The sequence below is a fragment of the Triturus cristatus genome, chromosome 8 (assembly GCF_964204655.1).
Source record: "Triturus cristatus chromosome 8, aTriCri1.1, whole genome shotgun sequence".
NCBI classification, from domain to species: Eukaryota; Metazoa; Chordata; class Amphibia; order Caudata; family Salamandridae; genus Triturus; species Triturus cristatus.
In genome coordinates, this window is record NC_140591.1 from 199,878,165 (window position 1) to 199,905,425 (window position 27,261).

The 27,261-nt window shown below is 44.5% G+C and overlaps 2 protein-coding genes across 2 annotated transcripts in view; both read left to right on the forward strand.

The window, feature by feature from the left end:
- The window catches only part of LOC146801831 (uncharacterized), a 185,054-nt gene that overhangs the window by 16,895 nt on the left and 140,898 nt on the right, over positions 1-27,261 (forward strand). The window lies entirely within an intron of this gene.
- C8H21orf140 (chromosome 8 C21orf140 homolog) lies at positions 18,967-19,725 on the forward strand. Its single transcript, XM_085624048.1, has one exon. The coding sequence runs from the start codon at positions 18,967-18,969 to the stop codon at positions 19,723-19,725; it is 759 nt and encodes a 252-aa protein (XP_085480174.1).

Below are 27,261 nucleotides of genomic sequence, written 5' to 3' on the forward strand. Positions count from 1 at the left end.
TATTATGAAGGAAGGCTGAACGGCTGGATTCGAACTTTAAACCTGCTGTTAGTGCGAGCGCACAAGGGCTAATCACGCGTGATTTTCGTAGTAAAAAAAGAGTCCAATCATATGAACAGTTACAGCCAGGTGTATTTTTGGAGAAAATGCTTTGAGATGCCTTTAAGGCAAGAGAAAAGAATAAGAAGGCCCAGTTTGAAAGAAGGTTCCCGACATTAATGTTTGCGCATGCTGCAGCGTGGAGTACAAAATCCCTCTCTTCGTCACAGATCGAGGATCTCACAAACACACACTATTCATACATTCGCTGGTGGGGCCCATAACACCAACATTCACTCACCATCAATCTGTGTTTCTCGGGAGGCGGTTATCTTCCAAATGCTGACATGAAAGGAATTACCTCTTTACCCTAATGAGCAACAAATCTACGCAACCTTCTGAAACTCATTAGGCCCTGAACTTCACCTTTAGTATTCCTCTCATAAATCGGGATGGATCAGTTAGTTGCTGGTTTAGGATAATTTCTAATTCTCTATTTACCTTTGAATCAATACATTTTCGATGAATAAACAACCCAACTCATGTTGTAATTAATCAATTCAATCTTTATCTAATTAATGCAAATTAAATCATTTGTTTATTCAAGCAACCAATCATCATATTTACCTATTCTGGCTAATTGTCGTCCTCTAAGTCAAATCCGGTAGTCTCGCAAATCTATGCCCATCAAATTTAGTAATTTCAGTTCATCAGGAGTTTGGGCATTAATTCAGTCCGTCAAAGATTCAGGGAAACAGCTGTCCTGCAGCGTCACCGTCCTCTCCGTCAGCATAACGTCAGGAAAACGAGAAAAGCCAAAAGAAGAACCAGCACCAACCTCTCTATTCTACCATAATTTATAGTAAAATCATTGTCAAAAGTAACAAATATTGGTTTTCAGCTCCTCTGATTGGACAATCAGAGATCGTCCGACAGGGTTCACATGGAATAATGGCTCTTAGGTCATCAGTCCTGCTTGTTCCGGTTTTAAGAGGTGTCTTATTGTTCTTCTGAAAAGCTGGCTTGTTTCCCAGGGCGACCTTGGTGGGTACAGACTGGTTAGGGTCACGACGAGGCCACTGTTGCTGGCGTTAGCGCAGGTGCACTTCACCCAAAACCTCTTGTAGCATTGTCAGTTAAGTCAGGTACCGGAGGCAGCCATTTTGTGGCAGGCCCAAATGGTCAACTTAAGCAAAAGAAACACAAAACGCAATTAATACATAAAAATAACTAATAAAATGTTATTCCCTCGCTAATACCCATATGTGTATGTATTTATCTAGCAGAAAGCAACAATCAAGCGGTTTATACTTACTGAATAAAGCACAAATCACAAATACATCTCAAAAGCAACATATATCATGCAATATTCTAATTGTCTACCATTAGTATGCGTACATAATTTAGTTTACAAATTAATTAAGTCATGCAAATGCAATCCCACGTGTATTTCAGTTATTAAGAAGATTGGTTAATAATTTTCACTTCATTCCATTAGTTCGATTATAATTAATTAATTAATCTAATTAGTATAAACATGCAGAAATGGGGAGGGTATACTAACATTTTTGCATTACCCGCTCCAGCACGCGCATTTTTTGCAATGCTCGTGGTGCAGTTGTGGTGGGAGTCCCAGCAGCGCTGGCGGGTGCTAGTTGCGGTCAGATGAGCAGTCTGTACACTCCTGGAAAGATGAACCTACAGGTCTCTAGGGGAAGGCAAGTGTCATCTGCGCGTGGTCAAGGTCAAACAGAGGAGATGCGCAGGGCACAGAGGTGAACTCACTATAGCTGCACACTGATAGATTCAGAAATCGCGGATGGCAAGCATTTAAAAAAGCTCTCACCGCGCTTCACTTTGTCCTGTTTTGTTCAGAAATAGCTTATGGCAAGCATTTAAAAAAGCTCCCGCCGCGCTTCACTTTGTCCTGTTTCATTCAGAAATAGCAGATGGCAAGCATTTAAAAAAGCTCCCGCCGCGCTTCACTTTGTCCTGTTTCGTTCAGAAATAGCGGATGGCAAGCACTTAGAAAAGCTCCCGCCGCGCTTCACTTTGTCCTGTTTTGTTTCGCTGCTTGTGCTGTCTCTGCCTTCCTCCGTGAATTGGCCCGTGTTGCAAACATTAAAGGAACTCCTTCAGCATAAAAGACGTTGTATGTACATGTGCTGTGGACAGGTCAGGCAAAATATAGTGCGAACTCACCCAGCCAATCCCAGGAGAAAACAAGCATTTACAAATGCAAGAGGACTTGTATTCACGCGAGACCTATTGCATTGTAAACAAAAGTGGGGCGTCCAAGACCGTACGAACGTGAGTGGGGGGGTGGTGGGCAGAGAAGTCACGGACTGCGGGAGAGAACGGGGAGAGGCAGGGAAACAAAAGAGTTTTTAAAGTAAAGGGTCCGATAGCCATGGAATGAGAAAAATGACAACATGGCCGTTAGGAGGAGGGACTAACAGGCTGAAAACGATTGAGAATGCAGCATTTACAAATTAAGGCAATGAAAAAGATGCGCGGAAAGTGGGCGGACCTTTCCCCCACTATACTGTATACTACATGCCTCGCAAAGCGAGACCTAAAAAGAAGGAAGGAAGGAAAGAGAGTCTCATAGTAAAGAATATTCTATACTAAACCCCAAATTACACTCCATCTATGTTTAAATAAGTGTTACAAGTGTGCTCAAATTAAACATCATAATGGTTGGTTGTCTTCCTGGGTAATTTATAACAGCTTTGGCAGGAGGCAGGAGCTGATATTGTGCTCTTGGCTCACTACAAAGGCGTCCTGTTATCACATCAGACAACACTAAAGAAATGATAAAGTAAAAAAAACAACACTGGAACTGAAGGAAACTACCTTGTGTGTGGATGTCCACCTTGTGAAAGAGCTTAATGCAGTCACTCAAAGTAGTGTTAACTAGTGACGGAAGTGGGCTGAGCCATTGCCCTATAATACATGCTGTAGTGGACAAAAGCAACATTTGAATGACAATAAAACACCGATGCATGAAGAGAAGTGGCTGAAAGCACCTTCAAGTAGCCATATTGTACATATTACTTTAGCAAAATCTTGGCCAACACCAGACCTAAAAAAAAACTGTTATGCTTCCAAATGTTGATTTTTCAAATGTATGATGATATGATATGGCTGAGGTGACTGAAATGGCTAAGTTTAAAGACCATGCAGCTACACTCAGCACCTATCTATTGCAAAGAGCGTATCCTCATGATCTCTTCAACAGAGCGGCAAAGAGAGCCAGAAATAACAACAAAGAAGCCCTGCTGGAGATATATTCGAAACAACAAACAGACCAGCTTGTCTGTGTAAGTACATACAGCCACTTCACAAACACAGTCAAAAGGATAGTGAATAAGAACTGGCCAATTCTGAACACAGGAGGTAAGAACTTATCCAAGCCCTTATTTGCCTTAAAACGCAGCAAGAATATCAGGGACATGGCTGTTCACACTAGACCTTGCTCTGAACAGGGCCAGATGAACCAAACCACTCTGTTGGCCCTTCCACCTGTTAAAGGTCACTTCCCATGTGGCACGTGCTCAGTTTGCCCTTACACTCTCACAACATTTGAAATAGAACTGGGCCTTCTTACACCATGGAAACTCCTGAAACACACTATGGAAACTCCTAGAACACACTAATTGCAACACAGAAGGAGCAATTTATTTACTTAGATGCTCCTGCAGATTGAACCATATAGGCATGACTACACAAAAGAGTAGGATGAGAATCATTGAACATCGAAGCTCGGTGAGATGTAAAAAGACTAACACGAGACTCATTAGACACTTTCAAGAACATGCCCATACAGAGAATGACATAACATGGGTGATTCTTGACAGAAACTAATTATTCACCAGCCATGGGCTCCCTGGAATCAGTCCTTTTCTTAAGGGAACAACGCTGGGTCTTCAGACCTAGGAGTCCTAGACATGGACTAAACTATGACATACCTTGGACTAGTCTAGGACACTGACTATTCCAAACAGTTTTGGTCCTTCATATTATAACAATAGGTAGAACCTGGTGTGATTTTTGTGATTTCTGTGATACCTATGAACTCTCTCCTACAAAATCACCACCTCAAATTAATTGAGAAGAAAATGCATGGCAGGTTAGATGGCACACCACTAATAAAAAATATGCCTAGAAGTCTCAGACATTACTCCTCATATGACCAAGCACACGTATAATAAATGAACATTGTCCATGTATCCAAAACACATATGAATCCCTTCCAGATACACACTCAGTTTGTGCTCAGAAATTGACCTGACTACAACTCCCATGATTCCATGTGTGTCAGTGAAGTGCACGCGTCAGTGCTGTACGTCACTGTCTTCCCTCTAAAATGTGACCCAGGCGGCGGCTGATTCGACCCTCGCCTGGACATCTGTTTCAAACAGCACCGACAAACAAAAGTAAGCCCTGCCAACAATTGCCTACCCCAGCTTTGGCAGATTTACATGCACCGTCATGGTACTCCCCACTGTTCTGCTAGCGGACTTGTGATAGGCTATCCGAGGACTTTAAGTGGGGGGGTCTGAGGGGGTCTGAGCACTCCTGACCAGACGTCCCGGTTTTTGTTGGTGTTTCGGGTGAGCATGCGCGCACACTGCTTAAGGTGTGACGTCATTGTAGCAGGAAGGGAAATCCTTTGAAGAGAGACACTTTCTCTCGGGATTTCCCTTCTCTTTGAACACGCAGCGCCACCCTCGTCATCATGCCAGCCATCGGCACAACAACAGCTGGTTAGAACAGGCACGACCCTGCTTTTACTGCCTGCAGCAAGATTTCTCCAGCAACCAGTGTGACCCTGCTCTGCCTTAAAGCAAGCGAGGGACGAGGGTCTACAACAGAATCCAGCAGCAGTGAAAAGGAAACTTACCTTTGTGATGCCTCCCCAGCCCTACCAGCACCGTCGGGATCCTGCCTCCGCATCAGAGCTGCCTCAGCCAGGATCCTTCTGAAGCTACACAAGACTTGCCCTCCCAGCCTGCAAGCCCACAACGTGAGTATTTTAATGGCCGTTTTTTTAATCCCCTTCCCCGCAGCTTTCTCATTCCGCCGCAAAGCGCCATTCATGTTTTTCAGAACACTCTCACTGCCAATGCTGACCTGTTCTGTTTATTGATTTATATATGCGGTGGTAAAGCACCCTCATAGAAAGCACTGCGTATGCGTAGAAAAGATTGAATAACGAAGCACAACTTGTTTGGGAAAACCCCACCTCCTACCTACATAACTAAGTATGCCTCCTCCTTACTGCAGACAACCAGACAGTGCAGTCCAGCACGCCTCTTCCTGAGGTGTATAACATTTCACTGCATGAACAGAGCATTATTTTGATGCCAACTGCACCAAAATGAACATGTTGCATAAAACATGTACATATGCAATATTGTTATTAAATGCCTTCTTTGGGGGCTGCTACTGTTATTCTGATCTTCAACAGGAAAAGGCACAAAATATGTTGTTCTTTACGCCACCTGAGCACATGCCCAGAAGCAAAACGTAGGTTGTATTCTTAATATCCACTTTATTTAATGGTTTATGTAGCACTCCTGTCTGCTGGCTTGGTTTAGATGGTGAGGTTATAGGCAGAGCCCCTGGAATTACGCAATTGTGGGGCCGTAGAGATGTATACATGAATATAGATTTGCCGCATTTGCCACATAATCCATCATCTGCTGCATAAACTGCAGATTTTCGCAAAAACGAAAATTGTGTCTAGCCCAAACAGTTCAAAAGTTATTACAAAGGCAGTGACAATGGTTGCCGGGCAGTGGAAGGTCATTTGCAAAGCTGGACTTGTCACTTTTCTGTTGCTTATTCCTATATTTAGGTACTAAACTGGTACCAATGAAGTGCAACCAATGCCCAGACGGTGTTTTTTAAAGTGTTTGGTATTTTATGGCTTGTACTTAATAAATATACCTTTTTGCCTATTTTATTATCCTTTGCTGGATGCGACCATGATTTTCTTAAGCACACAATGCTAGTTATCTTGATTTAGATCACGCACCTACTCGGATAGACCACACCCCTTTAAGAAAGTTGCCACGCCCCTTTTAGAGCACCCCCAGTTTTTTTCCCCAACCTAAAGCCCTGGGCTACCCTAGCTTAGTCAGACTCATGCGCACCATCAATGCATTCCGCATTGTTCTGCCAGTGGAGTTGTGCCCTGATAAGTGTAAGCGCAGTTTCTGCTCAGACCTCACCCAGCCAGACATTGGATATGGATGCAGGTCGGACCCAGCATTTGTTTTTAAACAGTTTTTTCAAGGTCCAGCATATTTAGTTTTTTTAATAAACCTCCCTGTAGCAGCGTACTGATAAGGTTGCTGACTCGCAACTCTCTACAGTCCTCTGGAGCAATAACAATTTACGAGCATCTAGAAAATTAGCGTCCTTGACGCAAAAGGGTTAACACACGAAAGTAAGTCGTAGTCATAAAGTATGACTGCTGCCCTATATAAAATAATTAATGTGGCTATTTTCACAATCGATACATTCCTCACAAGAATCTAGAGAAGCTGCGCCACACTTCTTTGGGCCTATATGTCTTATACACTTCACTTTCAGTTGGGCGTTTCTGGATGTACGCAGTGACCTGAGGGTGAACAACACTTTTCCCTAAATTATGTAAGGTATTGGATGTCATAAGAATGGAACAACACCGGCTTGACAAATGGAAAATGTGGTCCTTTTGTGTTTTGTGCCATGCACACTATGCATCCATGCATAAAATACATACCTAATGACTATTTTATTGTGAAATGTGATGTTATTCTCTGCACTTTATCTATTGCCTCCTTTTTTGTAATTATTTTCAGAACAACAGTGGACCCCCAATATTTATGGGCCATGGCCTGCCTGTCCATTCTGGTTGGCCAGTATAATTTTTGTTTAACACGTTATACACAGAGTGACTGTATATAACTTTCGGTCCTAATAAATGCCTTGGAACCCCATTTGGGGACCACAGCGGGCAGAAACATTTTGACCACTGACCATTGAAAGGGGTATATATTTTCTCCTAACCCGGGTCCTCTTTTTAACCCTATCGTCAGTGGACCACGGAATAAAGTTTATTCGGCACCCTAGAAGTAGTTTTAATTACCACTGTATATTCCCTTTTTTTGCACTCTGTCCCTTGCTTACCCCAAAACCATCACTCATCTCAAAACACCTCAGCTCTTCCCCATCTAGGGAGTCGTAGCCCACACCATGGACTTTGTGGTCCAGGTGTGAGGATGGAACCCCATGATGAAGCATGTTACCCTCGGGTGAGTGAGGGTTCTTGTCCTGGAAGGATCCCTTCCCCAGCAGTTCCGTTACACATTGACTTGTGTACATACCGGCTTTTTTGTCAAGATACCAGAGGTACTTTATTGTGAGTTTTCAAGATTAAAAGAGATTAGTGCTATCCTGGTTGGTCCTATCCCTGTAGATCCCCGGTGTGAATAATGATAAAAACTCTAAGCACAGGTAGTTATACCCTCATCCAGCAATGGAAATGTATTCAACAGTTGAGGTCTCAGGCATAGCAAACAGTTGGGAATTTATTATTTGTGTGAAATCTTGAAAATATTTGGCAAACAGTGTACTCTTCCCACTGCAGCTGCAACCTTAAGAGGTACATGATAATGGCAAAAACACTATCATATCTTACTTCTTGTTCTTCCCATGCCAGCCATGTGCCGGGAGTTTCCCTTGGCACTGCAGCTATTTCTCCTATATTTCATCCCCTTCGGAGTTGTGGAGATACCAACATTTTTAGATAGTTAAAGAAGAGAGCACATATCTAGACTTGAGAGCACATGCCTTTTAAACCCATGTAGCCCCTATCTATTTTGGGCTGCATCTGACCTTGGCCTGCACTCCCTGATCTATGGAAGGGAGACAGTTGTTTGAAGACTATCTTAAGGGTATATCCCAAAAACATCAAGGCCACATCAACATGCAATATACCTTAAGACGTCTACATTGTGCGGAACTACATCATGTTAAAAACTACATTGTGGGACACTGCATTAACTTAGATAAGTAATAAATATAAAATTAAAGGAAAAAATCAAGAGTAAAAGTAATTATTGAAAAGGGAATGTCTCACGGACAGTGAACAAGCATGTACACCTGCCTTGAATGCCCAACTGCTTGTGGAACAGCTATCCTAATTTTTTGTTTGGGCCAGGTGTTACTCTAATCTAACGTGTGCAGAGATTTATGCCTGTCACTGGTAATGTTCATGCGAGGTACAGATCTTGTTTTGTGAGCAGAAGGGGTGTACAAATCGTGCCCTCCTAGACATCATAGGACGTCAGTCCATGCTCTGGTTAAGTCACATAAAGGGGTGGCAGCAAATAGAGTTTTTGTGAATCACTGGTGTAAACAGACCCTTTTTCTCTGTGCCAGAGAGAAAGCAGTCCACTGATCCCTCTCATGGAAAGTTCAGCTGCTATCGACCTCAGATCTTTGTGCCGGCAGTTAGTGTGCTTGTTGAGTGAGTAAATGCAGTAAGTGGGTGACAAATGTCTGTTAGTAGGATTTTGTGTGAGAAGAGAGTCTGGGTCCTGAAACCTTAGATAGTGAACCAAACATCCCCCGTCTGGAAAATGTGCATAACAGTGGGATTCACACCACCCCACTTTGCTCCAGGTCCGCGTTCTTCATGGCCAAGTAAAGGAGTGCTCTGAAGAGTACTTGAAGGACTACTATGTGAACAGGGCTCGCATTGTATGATAGCAGGCCTCCCAGAGGTGATGGGCTTTCACCTGAAGTCTGCACTTTCTACTGGAGGTGCTGAGGGACTGCCTAGAGCCTAGAAGACTGCTAGATAGCTGTCTGAGGGAAGAAGTGTACCTGGCAAGGCTGAAGGAGAGACTGCTCAAGAGTTAAAACCCAACGTGTTACTGACATTATTGAGAGGACCTACCTCTCGTCAATCAATCACCTGGACTTAGTACCTAATGTCAGCAGGCATTTTCCCTCATGGTCTGTTCTAAGTGGGCACCTCCTATAGTCACACTTTCATCAAGGTAGTGTGCCTGCAACATTCCTACTGTGCCCAAAGGAACAGCCATCTGGTAACATTCAATGAGGCGCCCACCCAGAACAGACCATGAGGCAAAATGTCCCCCTGACACTAGGTACTAATTCCTGGTGATTGATTGAAGAGTGGTAGGTCCTCTCAATAGTTACCACCGTAACCCTCTCTATAAATAATAAAGTCTAGGGATATGCTGGAAAGTGGGTTATTAGTAGTGATATCTGTATAACTACCACTAGCAATAAGGCCACTAAACACAATATAGGGATCAGTACACGTCTTAGAAAAGTATTCCTAAGCTCAACCCTTGGCACCTTGGCTGCGAGCAGGCAGGCTTCACTTCAAAGACAAGTATGTAAAGAATTTAGAAAAACACCAAATCAGTAAATTATTAAGACACAACTCACAATAAAAATCTAAACACAATTGTTAAACATAGGAAATATTTGTATCTTTAAAATTACACCAAAATGAAAAAAATCCAATGTAGAGAACTGGAGATATGAATTTTTAAAGATTTAGCACTATATAGCACATAGAAACCTATAGCGCCTATTTGGAAATCTAGTCATGCTGGACCGGGTCAAAGTCAAAGATTCTCACAGTAGGTCTTGGTCAAAGTTGTTACCTTCTGACTTAGAAACTTTCCTGGAGATTCTTTTTCTCGAGGTCCATCGAAGCTCTCAGGTTCAGTGAGGGTTCGACAGCTTGCCTTACGACGTGCTCCCAGTCAAGCTTGTGGAAGTCTGACCTCTAGAGCTTTCCAGCGGGATAGACCAGGGATCCAGGCTGGCTCGCAGTTAAAAGTGGGCAGTTTGGCTCTCGCGGTTGGTCCCGGTCACCTTTCCTACGTTCGGACTTAGAAACATTTACGGAACTTTTTCTTCAGGGTTCCCTCGATGCTCGTCACCAGGCTGGCTTCGGTGAGGGTTCGCCAGTTTGGGTTTCAGCTTACTCCAGGCCAAACTCTGTAAGTCGGACCACTGGAGCTTTTCAGCGGGACGAAGCTGGACAGCAGGCCGGCTCATGGTTGAGGGTCGCCAGCTTGGCTGGCCAGATCAAGTCAGTGCACTTATGGAGCTTCTTTCAAAGTTGCTCCATACTTCTCCAAACTTCTAGACCTTCTTCGGGAAGTTCCCCAAAGGGTCCCAAAGTGTCCATATCTTACTCCAAGGGTCTGGAAGCTCCATGGTGGTCCTTGAAAGTTTGGGACTTCTGTTCCCACAATCCACTTGGACAAAACCCTTACAAATCCACTTGTAGTACTCCAGGCTGAGGATTCTTGGTGGTGATGTTACAGGTAAGCTCTATTAACCTGTAGCTTTCAGGGAGTCCACTCTTTAGCTCATTTTAAGCAAGTTAGGTCCACAGGGCTGTAGTTCAGGTTGTACAGCAGGTGCAGTCTTCAGAGTGCAGGGCCTGGTTGGGGCCAATCAAACTCCTCAGCATGGACAATTCTTCTTTCTTATGTTTCAACCAGCAGATCTGAGGGACACATATTCCAATGAATGGCATGTTTATGATTCTCCTGGCTGGAATTATTGTTGCAGGGATTGTGCCCAAAAACAGAACTGTGCACAGGATTATAGGACCTTGGTTAATAGGAACTGAGTGATCCTACAAACTTAGTACTCATGAGACCAGGACTGACTTGCTATAGTGTCTCACTTCCTCTCCTACTCACTCACAGAGAAACAGGTAATTAGACACCCCAGAACACAACACTACCAAATCTCTCGGAAACCGCTGTAACAAGACACATCCTTTCAGTCTCACTCTTGTACTTGTCCACAATAAGATCTGATTGAGACACGAAACAGTTTGAAATATTTATTTTAACTAACGTGCCCTAAAATGCAGCATACGTGCCACAACAAGCAGGAAAATGCATAGCACAAATGCAGTCAGCATAGCAGCTAGTCCATAAATCATGAAGGGAGATATCACCATGAAAAGACAATAGAGCCTAACCTCCCTCCCCTTGCTAAGAAGCAGTATTATTATATATTAGAAGATCTCTGGGCTTTGTCAGCAGACCCCATACCTTAGCCTATATAAGGTAGATCTATATCATAGGTGCTGTCCCGCTCTTCTTCCTGGAAAGGTCCCTCTCCAAGTGTGTGCTACCAATTTGTGTATTCCAATAAAAATAAAGTATGTTGTCCAAACAACAGCTGTATCGGTATGTTTTGTCTAAGGCTAAGGCCTGTCCAGAACAAAATAAATAAGGGGCATTGTTGTTCGACCTTGCTCACAATGTTCAGTCAAAATCCCAGGAACCTCCAGAGAGTGACCACAGCGATGAGTTCTCATGTGAAAACAGCCCAAGAAAGTCCCTCAGGGCTTGAGAATCCTAATTGCTCCCTTGTATGAGGAACCGAATCCTGAGATAACTAAGGAATGGGCAACTAATCTCATGGACTGCTCTAATCGCATGATGTCTTCGCTGGGTGCACGACGTCGGTGAGGGTGAACGGGTGCCGATCTCCCCTCTTTCCCATCACTAGAGGGACGAGGCAGGGGTTCCCCCTGTCTCCACTGTTATTCGCGCTCTATATGGAGCCCTTTGCTCAGCGCATACGGTCGAACTCGGATGTCGAGGGCCTTAAGTTCGGCACCGACATTCATAAAATTAGTCTCTACGCGGACGATGTTATTCTCCCTCTTACCCATTTGCGCACCTCTTTGCGGTATTTGCTGCGAGAGCTCCACGACTTTGGATCGGTTGCAGGATTTAAAGTCAATTTTTCAAAATCGCTGGTGCTTAACCTTTCTATCCCTGAAGAGGAAGTTGGTGATTTGCAGCGGGACTTTACCTTCCAGTGGGTGCACTCTGATACCTCCTACCTGGGTATTCGCTTGGCCTCCTCGGTTGTCAAAACGGCCCACCTTAATTATAAACTTTTGGTGGAGCAAACCGCTAAATCGCTATCTGATTGGTCTCGCCTTGGCCTGGCCTGATATGGGCGACTCGCGGCGGTAAAGATGATGGTGTTGCCGAGGGTCCTTTACTTGTTCCAGATGCTCTGCTTAATAAGTTTTTATGTCACATTAAGAGGCCAAGGCTCGCCTTATCGCTTGTTACTATGCCGAAGGCTGCCGGAGGGTTGGGTTTCCCGCTGTTGAGGGCGTATTATCAGGCCTCTTGCCTCCGCTATATCACGGAGTGGAACCGGCCTTCATCTAGCAAACATTGGCTCTTTATGGATCAGACAGTCGCGGGTTGTAATATCTGGCGTGAGCTTTGGCTTCCGCGGAAGCACAGGGCATGGGGTCTCTATTCATCCCCGGTGACTTCTCTGACTCTTAAGGTGTGGGACCAGTTAGTGAGCTCCCGGGGGTGGACCACGTTCCCCTCCCCTATGACGCCTATCGTGGACAACCCCGACTTTCCGCCGGGGTGCGCGTCCCCTGTTTTTCAGCGCTGGCGTGAGGAAGGCTGTAAGAGACTGGGCTCCATGTTGGAGCAGGATGGAGTGATCCCTTTTGCCCAACTGCGCAAAGACTATTTTGACCTGCCGTCCACTGACGCCTATCACTACGCACAGCTAGCACATTGGGTGACCCTCTCCTCCAACTTTGCCTTGATGTCCCGTCCCTTAACCGCTTTTGAGCGCTGGTTGGTTTACAAGAAGGTTGATCGGAAGCTCATTTCGGAACTGTATGCATTGATTATGGCGCATTCTACGCAGCAGCGGTCGAAGGCGCAGGTTCGCTGGGAGACTGAGCTGGGGCGTCCGTTAACGAGCAAGGAGTGGGAGCAAGTTTTCTACCGCATCCACCATACAGCGTCCGACACAGCCGGGGCAGAATCTGCCTATAAGGTGGCGGCATACTGGTACTATATGGTCATCGGGTGGTGGCTGTTGTGGCCCTGTTTTGGCTCCGAGCTGCATGATGAGTAGCTCCATGGCATCTGTAGTTCTTCAGGTGTGGCTCTGGGCTCGGCTCCCTTTTCTGATGCCGGTTGTTGTCCGACTTTGCAACAGGTCAGAGTAGGTGTTAATTTCCTGCTGCTAACGCGCCTTATCGCATGTTTTGTGATCTTATCGCCGATCTGGCTGGTCGTTGAGAATGTTGAGGTGTGTTGTCGTCGCAGCTTTTTGCTCGGGAACGCCTACTCTGCATCTCATTAGCGATAGTTGCCAGGGTCATCTGTGGTGATATTTTTTAAGGATGCTATCGCCGGAAATCTGGCGGTATCGGCTGTTTGCACCAGCTTGTGAATGGGGTGATGAATTTATCGCAACTTTGGTTGCGATAAAGTGCTGATAACTCGGCGATAAGTCCTCGAGAATATGCCCCCAAGTGTGTAACAGAGTTAGTGGCAAACTGCGTAAACTTGGACCTGTCTTGTACACCCACAGATGCCCACTACTTTTATTTGTTTTGCTTCAATCTCTTGAACTTTTTGAGATCGGAGAGAGTACCCAGAAAATGGCTAGAAAATCAGGTAACGGATATGGCCGCTAGTACATCGATTTTGGAGGTTTTCTTGGGCAGGGACTTATATTTTCCACATCTCAGTGTACCTTTCACCTCTACCCTGGAGTAGGCCTCCTTTGCTGGATGGTCCCTATGGCTGTGGAATTTTTTCAGCAAAAAACTGTCAAATTTTAGAATATGTGAGAGTATCAATATTGCTTGGATAAAAATAATAGACCTCTGATCTAGCCAAGCACGTCTTAAATAATTCAAAATGTAATTGACAGGATTCATGAGTCATGATTCCTCAGTTAAAATGGCTGAGATACACAAAAGTGTTGACCCTATATATGCCACCCTGCACTTTTTTTAAACATAAATATAGGCAAGTTATAGCTACTTTAGGGCACAGGTTACAGTTACTTGAGCTAACTATAACTGACGAATTTCAGTGGTTTTCTTTGTTTGAAATAGTATGTTTAACTGACATTTTCACCGACCTATAATGTACCTTTAACCTTTGTGTTTTTTAGTGTATTTGTGTGTTTTGTAACGTAAAATAAGATGTCCATTGCTGTGCACGGCATAGGGTTGGATTTCTGTGGTCCGACCCTGCATCCAATCCCCTGCTGGCACCCAACTCTGTGCTGTGCATGGCCTTTGGCTGTGCGTGCCATGGGTTTGGGCCTATCCACTGTGCATGTGCATGGTGCATCAGGTAGTTGGGCGCAGGGCCTGGACCCAACCCCCCACTGCCGCACAACCGTCCCCTGTGCACAGCCGTGTGCAGTGAGCAGGGCAGGACTGGGAACCGACACCGGTGCTGGCAAGGAGCTCGGCCTGCCCCAGGGGGTGAGGGTGTGCTAGCCGAAAGGTTTGTGCCGCTTTGTTGCTGGGTAATTAATTAGGAAACAAGGAAACCCTACCCACAAGGAGCCTGGGTATTATTTGTTGTAAGGAAACAGTGGCTCGTGTGGATTAATACTTACTAATATAATATACAATACATGATAGTAATAAAAAAAAAGGAAAAAAGGGTTAAATGTGGTGTCAGAAAGAAAAGTTTAGCCATACACATTAGAACTTCAGTAGAAAATGTTTCTTTTTATATTCACAATGGAAGAGTTTATAAGAAGTAGACACAAACTCACATTACAAAATAACAATGTTCGTACAAATTTCAAAAAGTGTCCCAGTGAAAAATTAACCTAAGCAAAAGAAAGTGACATAAAGTGCAACATACAAAAGGTTTCAATTTTTCATTACAAAGGCAATCATAAAAAATTAATAAATACAATTATCAACACTTAATCATTATAAGTGTCAAAAAAATGATTCGCCTTTCTCGTCAACGGCGTTTCGACCCTATGACAAATAGAGGGTCTCGTCAGGACAATCTAATATAGGGACACCTAAGAAAAAAAGATAATAAAGAAAAAATCTTGTCAGGATAAAATGCTCTTTTTTTTCAAAAAAAGTTAGTGGAGCATTAATATTTAGTCTCTCTACCTGGTCGTCGTAGATGATATCTAACATATATATATGCAGTGTCACCGTGCTCGATGTGAAATAAAATACTCACAAGGGCCCAGCCGGGTGCTATGTGAGAACAAAAAAATTATTAGTGCCAAAATATATATTATAAGGATACACGATAGTAGAAATGCTGAAACTTTCTACTTACCCCTGTGAGAAGAGACTCACGAAGAGGCAATTGCCCAATAGTTGGAAATCCTGTATTAGTTGAATAATAAGGAGAACTTAGCGTGAAAGTCTATTTACTGGCAGGGAATAACGAACGGGAACCACATATACGAACTGCTTAATAGCTGTCGCTTATTTTCAAGGAGTTCTGTCAGCTGTAACAAAATATAAAAAGGAGAACACGGTGAGCACCTCATGTTAAAGGTTCACCCAGTATCTGTTGAAAATAACCGATAAGGAAAGACAGAACCGTCCCAACCTCTCTCGAATGCTTCCGGGTGTACGAATCTCCCGTATTGCGCTAGAGCAGGAGAACAAAGTTCAGTCTGCTTGGTACGGTCACAGTGATTGGAGGGGGGACTGCAATATTTAAACGTGATTTGATAACGAACGGCCAATCAGGAATCCGCGTTTACAATGAAACGACGGAAGAAAAAGTTTCATGTTGCTAAGTAACCAATGCATTTTGTTGGAATACGTTCCGGGTACAAATGTTTGTGGATCATTGTTAATAAAGTTCTGCCACCACAGTGATTAAGGAACAGTGTTTAAACAAGATAGGGCAACAAAAATAAAACATCACGTTTACAATAACGAAAAAGAAAATCTCGTATTGTTAAACATGATGCAACTCATACAGATATAAGCGAATTAAATATCTGCAAATCATTATAAAGCTGAGGTGAATATTTAGTTTTTATGTTCAGACGCATGTAGACACCAACATTTTGTTTAACCCCTTCGCTGCGGCGGAAATTCCGCCACAGCGCTGGGGTGTGCGGGGGGGCAGCGCGGTGGCGCGGTGCTCATGATGGAGCCACTCCGTCATGAACCACGGTTGGGCTGTGCTCATGACGGAGTGGTTCCGTCATGACTCCGCCCACGGCGCTAATCGCCCGCACAGGCGGGGAATTAGCGCCGCGTGGGCGGCGCGGCCGCCAACGGCCGCAGCATGACGGAACCACTCCGTCATGAGCACACGGCAACCGTGGCTCATGACGGCGTGGTTCCGTCATGAGCACGGAACGAGTTAAAGAGCCCATCATCAATTCTACATTAGATTATGTGAAAACATTACCCTACTATACACTATAAACAATTTTCAATTGTGGTTGACACTTAGTTCATAAATGACGTTTGGTACAAAAAGGCTTTCTTCCTGCCTACAATTAAAAGATATATGTCTAATCAACACTTGTTATCTGTACAAAAGACATGTTATCTTATATAAAAAACATTGTATTTCTTTATAACAGTCACTCGTTAATAAAGAATATCTTTGATTCTACACAGACCATGTTTCAGTTGATCTCACGCCATGCAAATATCCCATCTCATATATACACAGCCCAGGTTCACACAGCAATTATTACTCAATTTTAGGGAAACAGGATGTTATTAAAGTAAAACCCTCCAGGGCAATATTCAAGACTGTATGGAAAGGTAAGAAGCTTAATGTATGGACCAACAGAAATTTTAGGTGAGGGTGGTAATAAACCCACGCCATTCCTCAGCTGAATTCAATCCTTGTATTATAGAGTTGGTGCGTTCGATCCAGCGGCATTCTAATCTTTGTAGTATCCGTGATAGATCTCCGCCTCTATTAGAGGCAGCCACTTTGTCTATCACTTGCCAGCGGATGTCATTTGCTGTTTGGCCCTTCTCTAAGAAGTGGTTGACTAGAGGGGCGTTAAGGACCGAATTCTTAATCCTGCTTCGATGTTGCCCTATCCGTGCTTTCACAATCTGTTGGGTTTGTCCGATATAGGGTAACCCACAGGGACACAGTATACAGTAAACTACATTTTTTGTATTGCAGTTTGCAAAAAAATCTAGTTGCTGACCGACTTTGCCATGTGAGAATTTTTTTGTATTAGCCGTAAATTCGCAAGCCACACAATTGCCACACTTGTAGTGGCTTTTTAAATCTGGTAAACCCCAAGCTGATTCCAATGATCTCGTAATTTGTGATGGATTTTCCATTGATGACCTGATGAGATGGTCCTTAATATTCTTGCCTCTTTTAAAGGCAAACATCGGAGCATCAATGCTGGAATCTATGTTTTTGATGATGTGCCAATTCTTTGTGATTAACTTACGAATTAAATTCGTGTGTATACCAAAGGCGGTAACACAGATCAGTTTGTTTACTTTAGATTTCAATTTTGGAATGAGTAATGTTTCCCTTGGGCAGAACCGAGCTCTTTTCAGAGCTTTGTTGCTGGGGGCTGATATTGTTAAACCGGCCCCTGGTAATAAAAATGGTCCTCATGGGTCTAAAACTGTCCCCCACCCTGGTGGCCCACCGGGAAAACGCCCGGTTCATGCTACGGCCTGTCCGGTCCTGGCAGCGAGGAGTTGGCCACAGGACCTGGCTTTTTACTGCTAAATACCGCTCATATTACTTCACTCTTGACATGAAAATCAAAATTTTAATAGGAATGTTGGAGCTTTTCTAAGTGCAATTGAGGCCACTCATCACCCATACTAAAACCGGTTTGATGCACTTGCACTGGTCCCACGAATCAATCTGAGTATACTGACTTAATTTTTAGCATCCAATTTCAAATTCCCTTGCAATTAAAGAATGGTTTTAAATTTTCAATTGTACATTGTGCTTCTTTATTATATACACTTTACTGATCTGTTAATGTTATTTAATGTTCTTAGCTGCCACTGACCCCCAGAATATCCTTCAGGGCCCACCCAGAGATCCCCAGACCACTGGTATAGAACCAACGTTCTACAGCGGTCTATGCTTTGGAGGAACCACTTATCGGCATATTCACTAGCCCCTCTGTCTTACCCAGGACCCGTGCAAAAAACATGCCCTGATGGCAAGAGCCTCCAACATGCTATTCATACACAAACACACAGATACCACACCTATTGAGCCCATGAATGGGCCACCGTGCTCTGAATGCAGAGTGCATGTGTGTGATAAGTTTGGAATATTTGGCTTTTGTGTTTGAATCCTCCTGCCTTCCAGAGCCAAGGAGTTCCTTCTTGTGGTCTTGTGATGATTTTGGAAGTTGTTCTCCTCAGTCTGTTTGACTCAGGGAACAGATTCAAATCTATAAATTCCAACTGTAAATGGCAAATTTAAAAAAAAGGGATGTTTAAAAACAACTTGTGCAGAACATAGTGTGATGAACATTTGTTTGTGATTAGCAGCGCTGGGCCGAGTCTGCAAAATGCTTCATCTGAATTAAAATGTAGATCAGAAGTGATGTAAAAATGCACAATTGCGTCCTCTTCAAAAAATGGCAAAACCTCAAACTCTCTATTTCCATGCCTTCCTCTAAAATGAATCTGACTGTATTATTACTTTCTTTTGAGCTTTCTGTTTTCAGGGACAAGATGGAAATTCACTACTTCCTCACCCTGCCAGCCTATCCTTTTTAACTGTGATTATTTGCACCACTGTTAGCCATTACTGTCATTTTCATTTTGGAGCCCATCGAAAAGTATGATGCCTTCTGTGGCTTTCTGCCACCTAACCCCACATCAGATGCCTTCAGACCACGGGCGGATGGGTAGGGAGGGAATTCCTCTTTAAATTCTTGCAGGTGTCCCCCCACATATATTATGATGTCATGGAATGTTTCAACAATGGGCAGCATCATGACCACCTCCCTCCTCCCCCGGACATCTAATCACAGCGTATCACTGGGTGTGGATATATCTCTAGAAAAGCCTACTCCTAGGTCTATCCTAGGTATAGCAAAATGTTCCAGATTGTGAATCCGCTCCTGAAGGACATCTTTTACAAAATGTACAATGACACCAGAATGAAGAAACAATGCTTACAGTACTTGAAGACGCTCAGACGCTTACAGTTTGATGGGCACCAGACAATATTTTTTGGGGAATCCAACATCTCGGAGAGCCTCATCACAGGTGAAACACTACCCCTAAGTGAGAACCTGAGATATCCAACATGGAGTATTGTCCACGCTGGGGGCAGTCTAGGATGGGTGCCGTGGAGGTACAGGCTCTTCCTAAGAGATGAGCTGCCAATGAGTCCTCGTGAAGATATCTTCCACGAATTGTGTGCTTCTTTGAGCGAAACCTATGGAAAATGTGCAATCGTGGTGAAGGAAATGAAACAGCCTCTTGGGACAAATGATCAGTCAGCCGACAACAGTAAAGAAAACGACTTGTCGAAGGCAACCGTTCTTCATTTAGCCAACATCAAGTGTACTCCGCAAGTGGCCAGGGAGTACGGCCACAAACTCCTCTCGATGCCGTTAGCTTTCAGCTACCTGTCCCCGCTGGACAGTGCGTGGTCTACCTTGAAGTGGTTCATCGTTAACAACAGGAGGGAATATTCCCTCATGTCCACACAGATGATTGGCTCCTACCAGTACATACTGCTCAGTGAAATGATTGGAAGCGGAGTCGACAAGATGACCCCGGGCAGGTGGAGAGCATTGACCAACAAAGTGCGGCGGTGGGAAAACCACTACCTCAACAAATACTCATAAAAGAGGTTTTTTATTGAGAGGAGAAATGTTCTTCCATTGAGCTTCAGTTCTCAAAATAACTTATGGCAGAAGTTCACTAGGTTGTGGCTTCCTATAGAACAGCAGAATACCAAATATAATTTTAACTAATGTAATCAGACGAAATATGTTTTATTAGCAAGTGTTTTCCCAGTCACAATTGATCAAATTCTACTCGGCATCATTTTCTTTTTAGTTTCAACCCTTTTGGTAGCATGGCTTGTGTGCTTGCCAATTAAATAACAAAGATTTGCAGGCATAGATATATATTTTCAGGATGACTAGGGGTTCAGATTGGGAATATTTAATAAATAACATCGATATATCTTTATTCTTTCAAATAGTTCATGACTGGGTCTCTAGACAAACATTTGTGAGGTGTGTGTGTGCGTGTGTGTTGCGCACATGCACCTTACAACTACATCACCTGTGGGTGACATAAACTGGGATGCTGACGGGAACAGATCAGTTCTATTGTCAACCGAAGGTAAATGTATCTGACCGTAGCATTGCAATCCATAATTTAAATGCGCAAACATGGCCTGTGCAAGCGAGCCCATATTAAAACTGCGAAAATCTTACCCAATACAACCAGCTAAGAACTGAAGTAACCATTACTCAACTATAGGGTCACAAAAATAACCCAATTCTGCGACTACGGTATTTCCTACATAATTCAATATAGGAACACATCAATTGGCCACTGGAAGGTGGATAGATAACCTTCGTAGAGAATCTCCAATGTGGGACGCCATATTTGAGTAATTTTGTACCTTATCAGCTTACTCACTAAGTGCAGAAGGCTTCAATCCCCGCCCCCCACCCCCCTAGGTGACCAACCATTCGTAAATTTCAGAGACCCCCATTATTTGCGCCTCATTTCGTTGTCCGTAAGGATTTCTTTCACAAACGCCTTTTGTCCGTAATTATGTACATTGTGGTGAGATGTCCCCCTGCAAACAGCCTGGGAGTTCTGTAACTCTCACTGCAGGTCCCAGCTCGCACTCCTACTGTGATCAATGGCCTGCAACAGCCCCTCCCCAAGCTGGCACGGATTGGGGATTGGAGAATGGTCCATTGTCATTCTGTATGTTGGCCTAATTATCACATACAGAATGATGATAATGGGCCGCTCTGTGCAGTTACAGGGTGACCTCTTTTCACTAGTAAGTTCACTCCACATGATGCCCAGTGCAGACTCCAGCATGCAGCCAGTATTTGGTACATTGTTTTCTCCCCACAACAATCAGAATCTTTTAGAGGAGTCAATCTCTGACTGTGAACCAGTCACCTCTCAAAACAATGTTCAATAATCACAGACAGTATTTGCCTTGCTTGGCTCTCATCTGTGCGATGTGACAACCCAGTGCAGTAACCATATAATTAAATTATGATTATATGAAATACCACAAAAATACCTGCACAGTTGCTCAACACTGCATGCATCCCAAACAAAAGTGAAGTCCACGATTGTCACAACCTAATATAAACTTATTTTGACTTGTACTTATGTTGGTTGTCTATTTACATACTCATATACTATTGCGTGACCTCCTCTGATGTGTCTGTACAAAGTACCTTGTGTTCCGAATTTTTGTCCTGCATTCTGACCTTCTGTCCTGAATTTTTGCCCTAAATTTTCACACTCACCATCCTGAATTTGCACCCATGTTAGTTGGTGACTCTACCCCCTCCCGCGCCCCCTCAAAAAAGTGTAGCGTTGCCTGGTCTATCCCACTCACCGCCAGCACATTGCTTCTCCCGCACTCACTGTCTGCACAACTCTTCACCTCCCCCACACAGTACAGAACTGCTCCCTAGCCTACCTCACTCGCCCCTGCACATGGCGTCTCCCTTACTTACTGCCTATAGAACACTTCACCCACCCCACTAACTGTATAGAGCATCTCCCTAGCTTACTCACTGTCTACAGAACACTTCACCTACCCCACTAACGGTATAGAGCCTCTCCCTAGCTTACTCACTGTCTGCAGAACACTTCACCTACCCCACTAACTGTATAGAGCATCTCCCTAGCTTACTCACTGCCTGTAGAACACTCAGCTCCCACCCGCTCACTGTATGCAGCATCCCCCAAGCCTACACCACTCGCCGCCTGCACATTGCGTCTCCCTTACTCACTGCCTGCAGAACTCTTCATCTCCACCGCGCACTGGGAACAGCATCTCCCTACCTTAGTCACTGCCTGCAGAACACTGCACCTCTTCTGCTCACTATATACGGTTTCTCCCTGAACATTTTTTCTCCCTTACTTACTGCCTGCAGCACTCTTGACCTCCCCACACACAGTGTACAGCATCTCCCTAGTTTACTCACTGTCTGCAGAGCTCTTAACCTCCCCCGCTCACTGTGTCCAGCTTCTCCCTAACCTACCCCACTGGCCGCATGCACATTGTTGTTCCCTTACTCACTGCCTGCAGAACACCCCCCCCCCTCACTGTATACTGCTTCCTAATAGGTTACCCAATTCGCAGCCCTCACATTGCTTCTCCTTTTCCCACTGCCTGCAGAACACCTCACCCCCACTGGTCACTGTGTACAGCATCTCCCTACCTTAGTCACTACCTGCAGAAAACTTCACCTACTCCACTCACTGCATAAGTTTCTCCCTAGCCTCCCCCACTCGCAGCCTGAATATTGCTGCCCCCTTACTCAGTGCCTGCAGAATGCTCCCCTCCCCCTCCTCACTGTACAGAGCTTCTCCCTTTACAGCTCTCTCCTCTCAGCACTGTCACCCTCAGGGGGAGCACCTGCAGCAGGGGCCGCACCTGCGGAAGGCGTGGCACTTCACTTAAGTGTTGCATGTACGTCAGGTAACTAACCTCGGGCTGGGGTCAGGAAGCTGGGCGCCAGCACGTGGCTCTGTCTCCAGACTCTTCAGACAACTGCGGCTGCTACAAATGAATTAAGAGAGGAATGAATGGTGCTGGTGGTGCGAGTTTGCAGAGCCCAAACTCCATAGAGACTGCCATTGTTCTGGCCCACGAAGGTCTTTTCAGGGGGCCCCTTTGCTTTCCAATTTGCCCATTAGCCATAGATTCTCACATGTGCCCCTGAAAGGAAATGGCTTCCCTCTAACCAACGTGACTGTTTAACCTCTACTACAAGGCTGCCCCTTGGTTTGATGACGTGATACTGTCGGCCAGCCCCAGAATTTCATCCAACAGAGTTTTGCATGCAGGGTCTTATAGTTTTGCTTTTAAAATTACAACATGCAAAGTGCTCTTGGCTAAAAGTCAGAATTGCCGAAGGATGTGAGACATGGTTTGGAGCCCCTTGGCAGCCAATCCATTTCGAACACCCTGCTTGTTTAACACGCAAAACCGGAAGATGTGCTTGCAGTTTTTATGAGGGCTGAGTCTTCATTCAAACTATGCAGTAAAACCAGCAACGCGAAGGGCAATCATTTTTTGACATTTGTACAGTGAAATATTTAAGGCAAGCTTCATTTGCACGCCGCACAGGCAGCAGCAGTGCAACTTTTCCTAACCCAAACAGATAGGTAAAGGGCAGATGGATGCAACAGGAGGCTCTGTCACACATACAAAATAGGTACAACATAAATAGGTCCAATCGTGGCATCAACAGTGCAAGCTTCTCTCACTCACAGAACAGATATAGATAGGGAACAGCAGTGGAAACACCCCTTCTTCATAAAGCAACTGTATCGGAGCAACACCAGTGCAAGCATCCTCTCTCATAGGACAGATGTTTACTTTCTCAGGTAGGGGGAACAGGCACAGCATGACGGCCAGCCAGACAATCTTCCCTCTCTCACAGACGGCATGCACAGTGTAAGCTTCTTGTCCCTGCAGAATGGATACAGCAAAAGTAGTGCAAGCATCCATTGGTTACAGAATAAGTACAGCAAGCTCAAGCATCAGTCGCAGGCGCAGCCCTTCATTAAGGGCACAGGGGCTTAGTCCCCTTTCCCTTATCCAAAGCAAGAGTGTCTCTCAGACTGAGTAAAGGTAGCCTGCCAGACACTTAGCATATCAGGGTCAGGCAGTTATGTGCTTTAAATGCGCTTATGCTCAGGTGCCTGGCAGCCTGAGCCAAGCTTTTGCCGAGCAGAAGACTTCACAGCCCGTGGGAGTGACCTCATCAACCCAAAAAAACACTTTAAGGCCCCCTCCCTCATAATTAGGGGGAGAGTCACTGATAGAATCAGATATGAACTCTTCAAATTTAAGCTCCGAAGTGCCCAGGGCTGACTGTCAATCAATGACTCCTAGTCACAGAGTGTTATGGGGGGTAGCAACTCTCACTGACCCCATCCCATTATCTGAGGAGTTAGGGAAGGTCCTTCTCTCATTGGCTGACCCATATGTCATGGTCAGCCAATGAGAGGAAGAAGCGGGATCTTCCTTACAGCCTTCCATCCACAAAGCCTCCAGTAATCTCCGAGGCCTTTTTCCTTCCTGATTTTACTCCCGCGGCCCAGTAAGTGTTTGTTAAATATTGGGTGCATGCATGTATGAATGTATGTGTACTTGTGCATGCATGCTGTGAATGAGTGTGTATGTGCTTGTGAATGATGGATGTTGGACCTGTCACCCTTAGGGTGGTCTTCCCACAAATGGTTTGCCTGCTTACCTCCTGTTTTTGCTGATTCTTTTTGTTGGACTTAGGACACTGAGCAATTTACCACTGCTGACCAGAGCTAAACTGGCTGTGGGTCTCCCCTAAACATGATGACATTAGTGTATACGCAATTGGCCTATTTAATTAACTTGTGAGTTCCTTGTAAAGTAGTATACCATATACCCAGGGCCTGTGCATTAAATGTTCCTAGTGGGCCTGTAGCACTGATTGTGCCACCCACACAAGTAGCCTTTCATACCTGTCTCAGGCCTGCCATTGCAGGGCCTGTGTGTGCAGTTTACTGCCACATCCACTTGGCATTTAAAACTACTTACCAAGCCTTAAACATCCCTTTTAATACACATAAGTCACCCCTAAGGGGAGCCCTAGGTAACTCATAGGGCAGGGTGCTGTGTAAGTAAAAAGTAGGAATGTACTTTTAAGTTTTGCATGTCCTGGTAGTGAAAAAGACCTATATTAGTTTTTCACCACTGTGAGGCCTACTCCTCTCATAGGCTAGCATTGGGAATTCCTTAATAACAGTGGCGGCTCCTCCATATAGGGCAAAATGGTAGTGACCCCCTAACCATCACTGTCTCATGCTGCATCTGACATGCTGCACTAGTGTCAGGTAACACCTACGTAGAAGGAGTGCATGGCCTGGAGACCCCGCCCAAGCCTCCCGGAAGTGAAAGCGGCGGTATCGGCTCCCGGTCCGCCATCTTGGAATGGCATGACTGGTCTCAATAAAGATATATGACGCCAGACAAAGAACCTAAGTACCCGTTTATTAAAGAAAAACTCAGAACAAAACTAAACAAAACTAAAAACTATTTTGCAGCGATCGGTTACAATTACTAATTTGAATACTTCCAACCCCAGCATCGGTCCATAATCATATGACCGACAGCCCAAGCACATATCAATGTCAAAATACATGCTTTGGTCAGCACGCAATAAAGTTAAGAGAAAGTTGCAACAACAGGTCACAAAGACTAATCAGGTTAATTTCAACCCCTGAAATTGTCTGAACTCATGAGAGTAAAGGCCAAAGTACATAAAAATGTCATAGTACAGATCAAAGTCAGCACGAAGGAAAGTAAAGAACAATATTAGAAAAAGGTTCAAAACAGTAAATATAGTCCACCCCAAAACAGATTATAAAAAGCGAGGAAAGCAAGGGGAATCCCACAAGCTCATGACCAAGGTAACGATTACTCATATCAATAACCCTGCCTAATTAGGTCAGGATAGAGGTGCCCACTGCACGGAGTTAATGGACCCGCAAAGACGTCATGCGCCTGGTACACCTGAAACACCCTCAAGGTGCCGTGATGTTGGGAACACCTGAGGGGCAAAAACCAATATCCAATAGCACCCCCGAAGTTCCATATCACAGATTGTGCAGGGCAAAACGGAGATGTAGATTCAAAATGCGCATCCTAAACGTGGGGCGCTACCGAGAGGCACAGTGCAGACAACCCCATGTCATGCGTAACGTCAATGAATTGAGAGGAAGGCCAAGGCCAACAGTGATAAAGAAAGACGGAGGGAGAAAGTATTGGACAAGATAACTACTATTAGACAAGATATATGGCAGTCATGAAAGCTGTGAAAATCTGGTTCCTGGTCATCTGTGAAGTGAACATTTCACAATCATAGTGCTCGGTGTAGAAGCATGTCTTTAGTACATTATTGACACCAATACTAAGCACAGTTGTGCAGATAGCATCCTCAATAGTTGTGATCACATGTATTGTTGCACCCAGAGCGCCCTCAGATCTATATTTTTTCACAATGAGGGCTAACAGATATTCATCCCTGACAATGCGTTTGCTGGTGTCGATCCGATTGAAGCCCCCAGTGTCCACCCAATACCAGTTATGTTTGTCCCCACGTAATTAGGTTGTTTCCATACATGTTAGAGTACAGTAGGTGTTACATCTTTTCATTAGCATTCACCTAGAAAGAAAAGCATCTCATTGTAAGTATTGATGCCCTGATCAATCGCTCTTAGCCTACATATCCATTTGGATTCACATTGCCTCAGGCATAGTTCTCTGTTACTACCCCTAGAACCTGCTTCCACCTGATCAATACCATGGAACCAGAAGCTAGTGTCCCCAGGGTGGTTTTTGCCATAATGATCCGCCATGGGGTATCTCATATCCCCATTGATAATTGTCCTCCGATATTCTTGAATACGTAGTTTGAGGCTTCTCTTTGTACTGCTCACATAAATCTTATTACACGGACAGCCTATCACATACACTACAAAGGCTGTGTTGCAGTTAATAAACTGTGTGAGCGTGTTCCTGGCTGAACCATTGTAATTGAATTCCTTGATCTTATTGACCCCAAACTTGCAGATACTACAAGTACTAAAAAGTATGGAACCCTTTGGATTTATCCGGTAACCAAGTGGGCCCTTTCTTGACGTGGTAACATAGCTACGACAGAGTTCGTTTCTGAGCGTGGTACCCCTTCTGTATGTTATCGACGGATTATTTCTAAGGGAGCCCCGTAGGCTTGGGATCTCTTCTAATAAATGCCAATTCCTTTTGAACAGCCTCAAGATGCTGTCACTATATGTTGTCTATTGCGTAATAAACCGAGCCTCAGTATTGCATCCCTTGTTATTTTTATTTCTGTTACCATCTGCCAGTGTGGTTTCTCTCTTTAGCGTCTGCACCTGTCTCTCTGCCGAGTACAAGACCCTCCTGTCATATCCTCTTGCACCGAATCTTGCCTTGGCATTCCAGAAAATTACTCTCAAATGTTCCCTCCTCACTACAATTACGTCTAATCCGGACCATCTCCCCAAATGGGATGTTCTTAATGACAGAACTAGTATGTGCGCTGCTGGCGTGCAGCATCCCATTACAGGCCATTTCCTTGCGGTAAAGCGTGCTC

Bases quoted from the DNA above. Each gene is read 5' to 3' on its own strand.
- C8H21orf140 (XM_085624048.1), top strand. From the start codon at position 18,967: ATGTTCCAGATTGTGAATCCGCTCCTGAAGGACATCTTTTACAAAATG.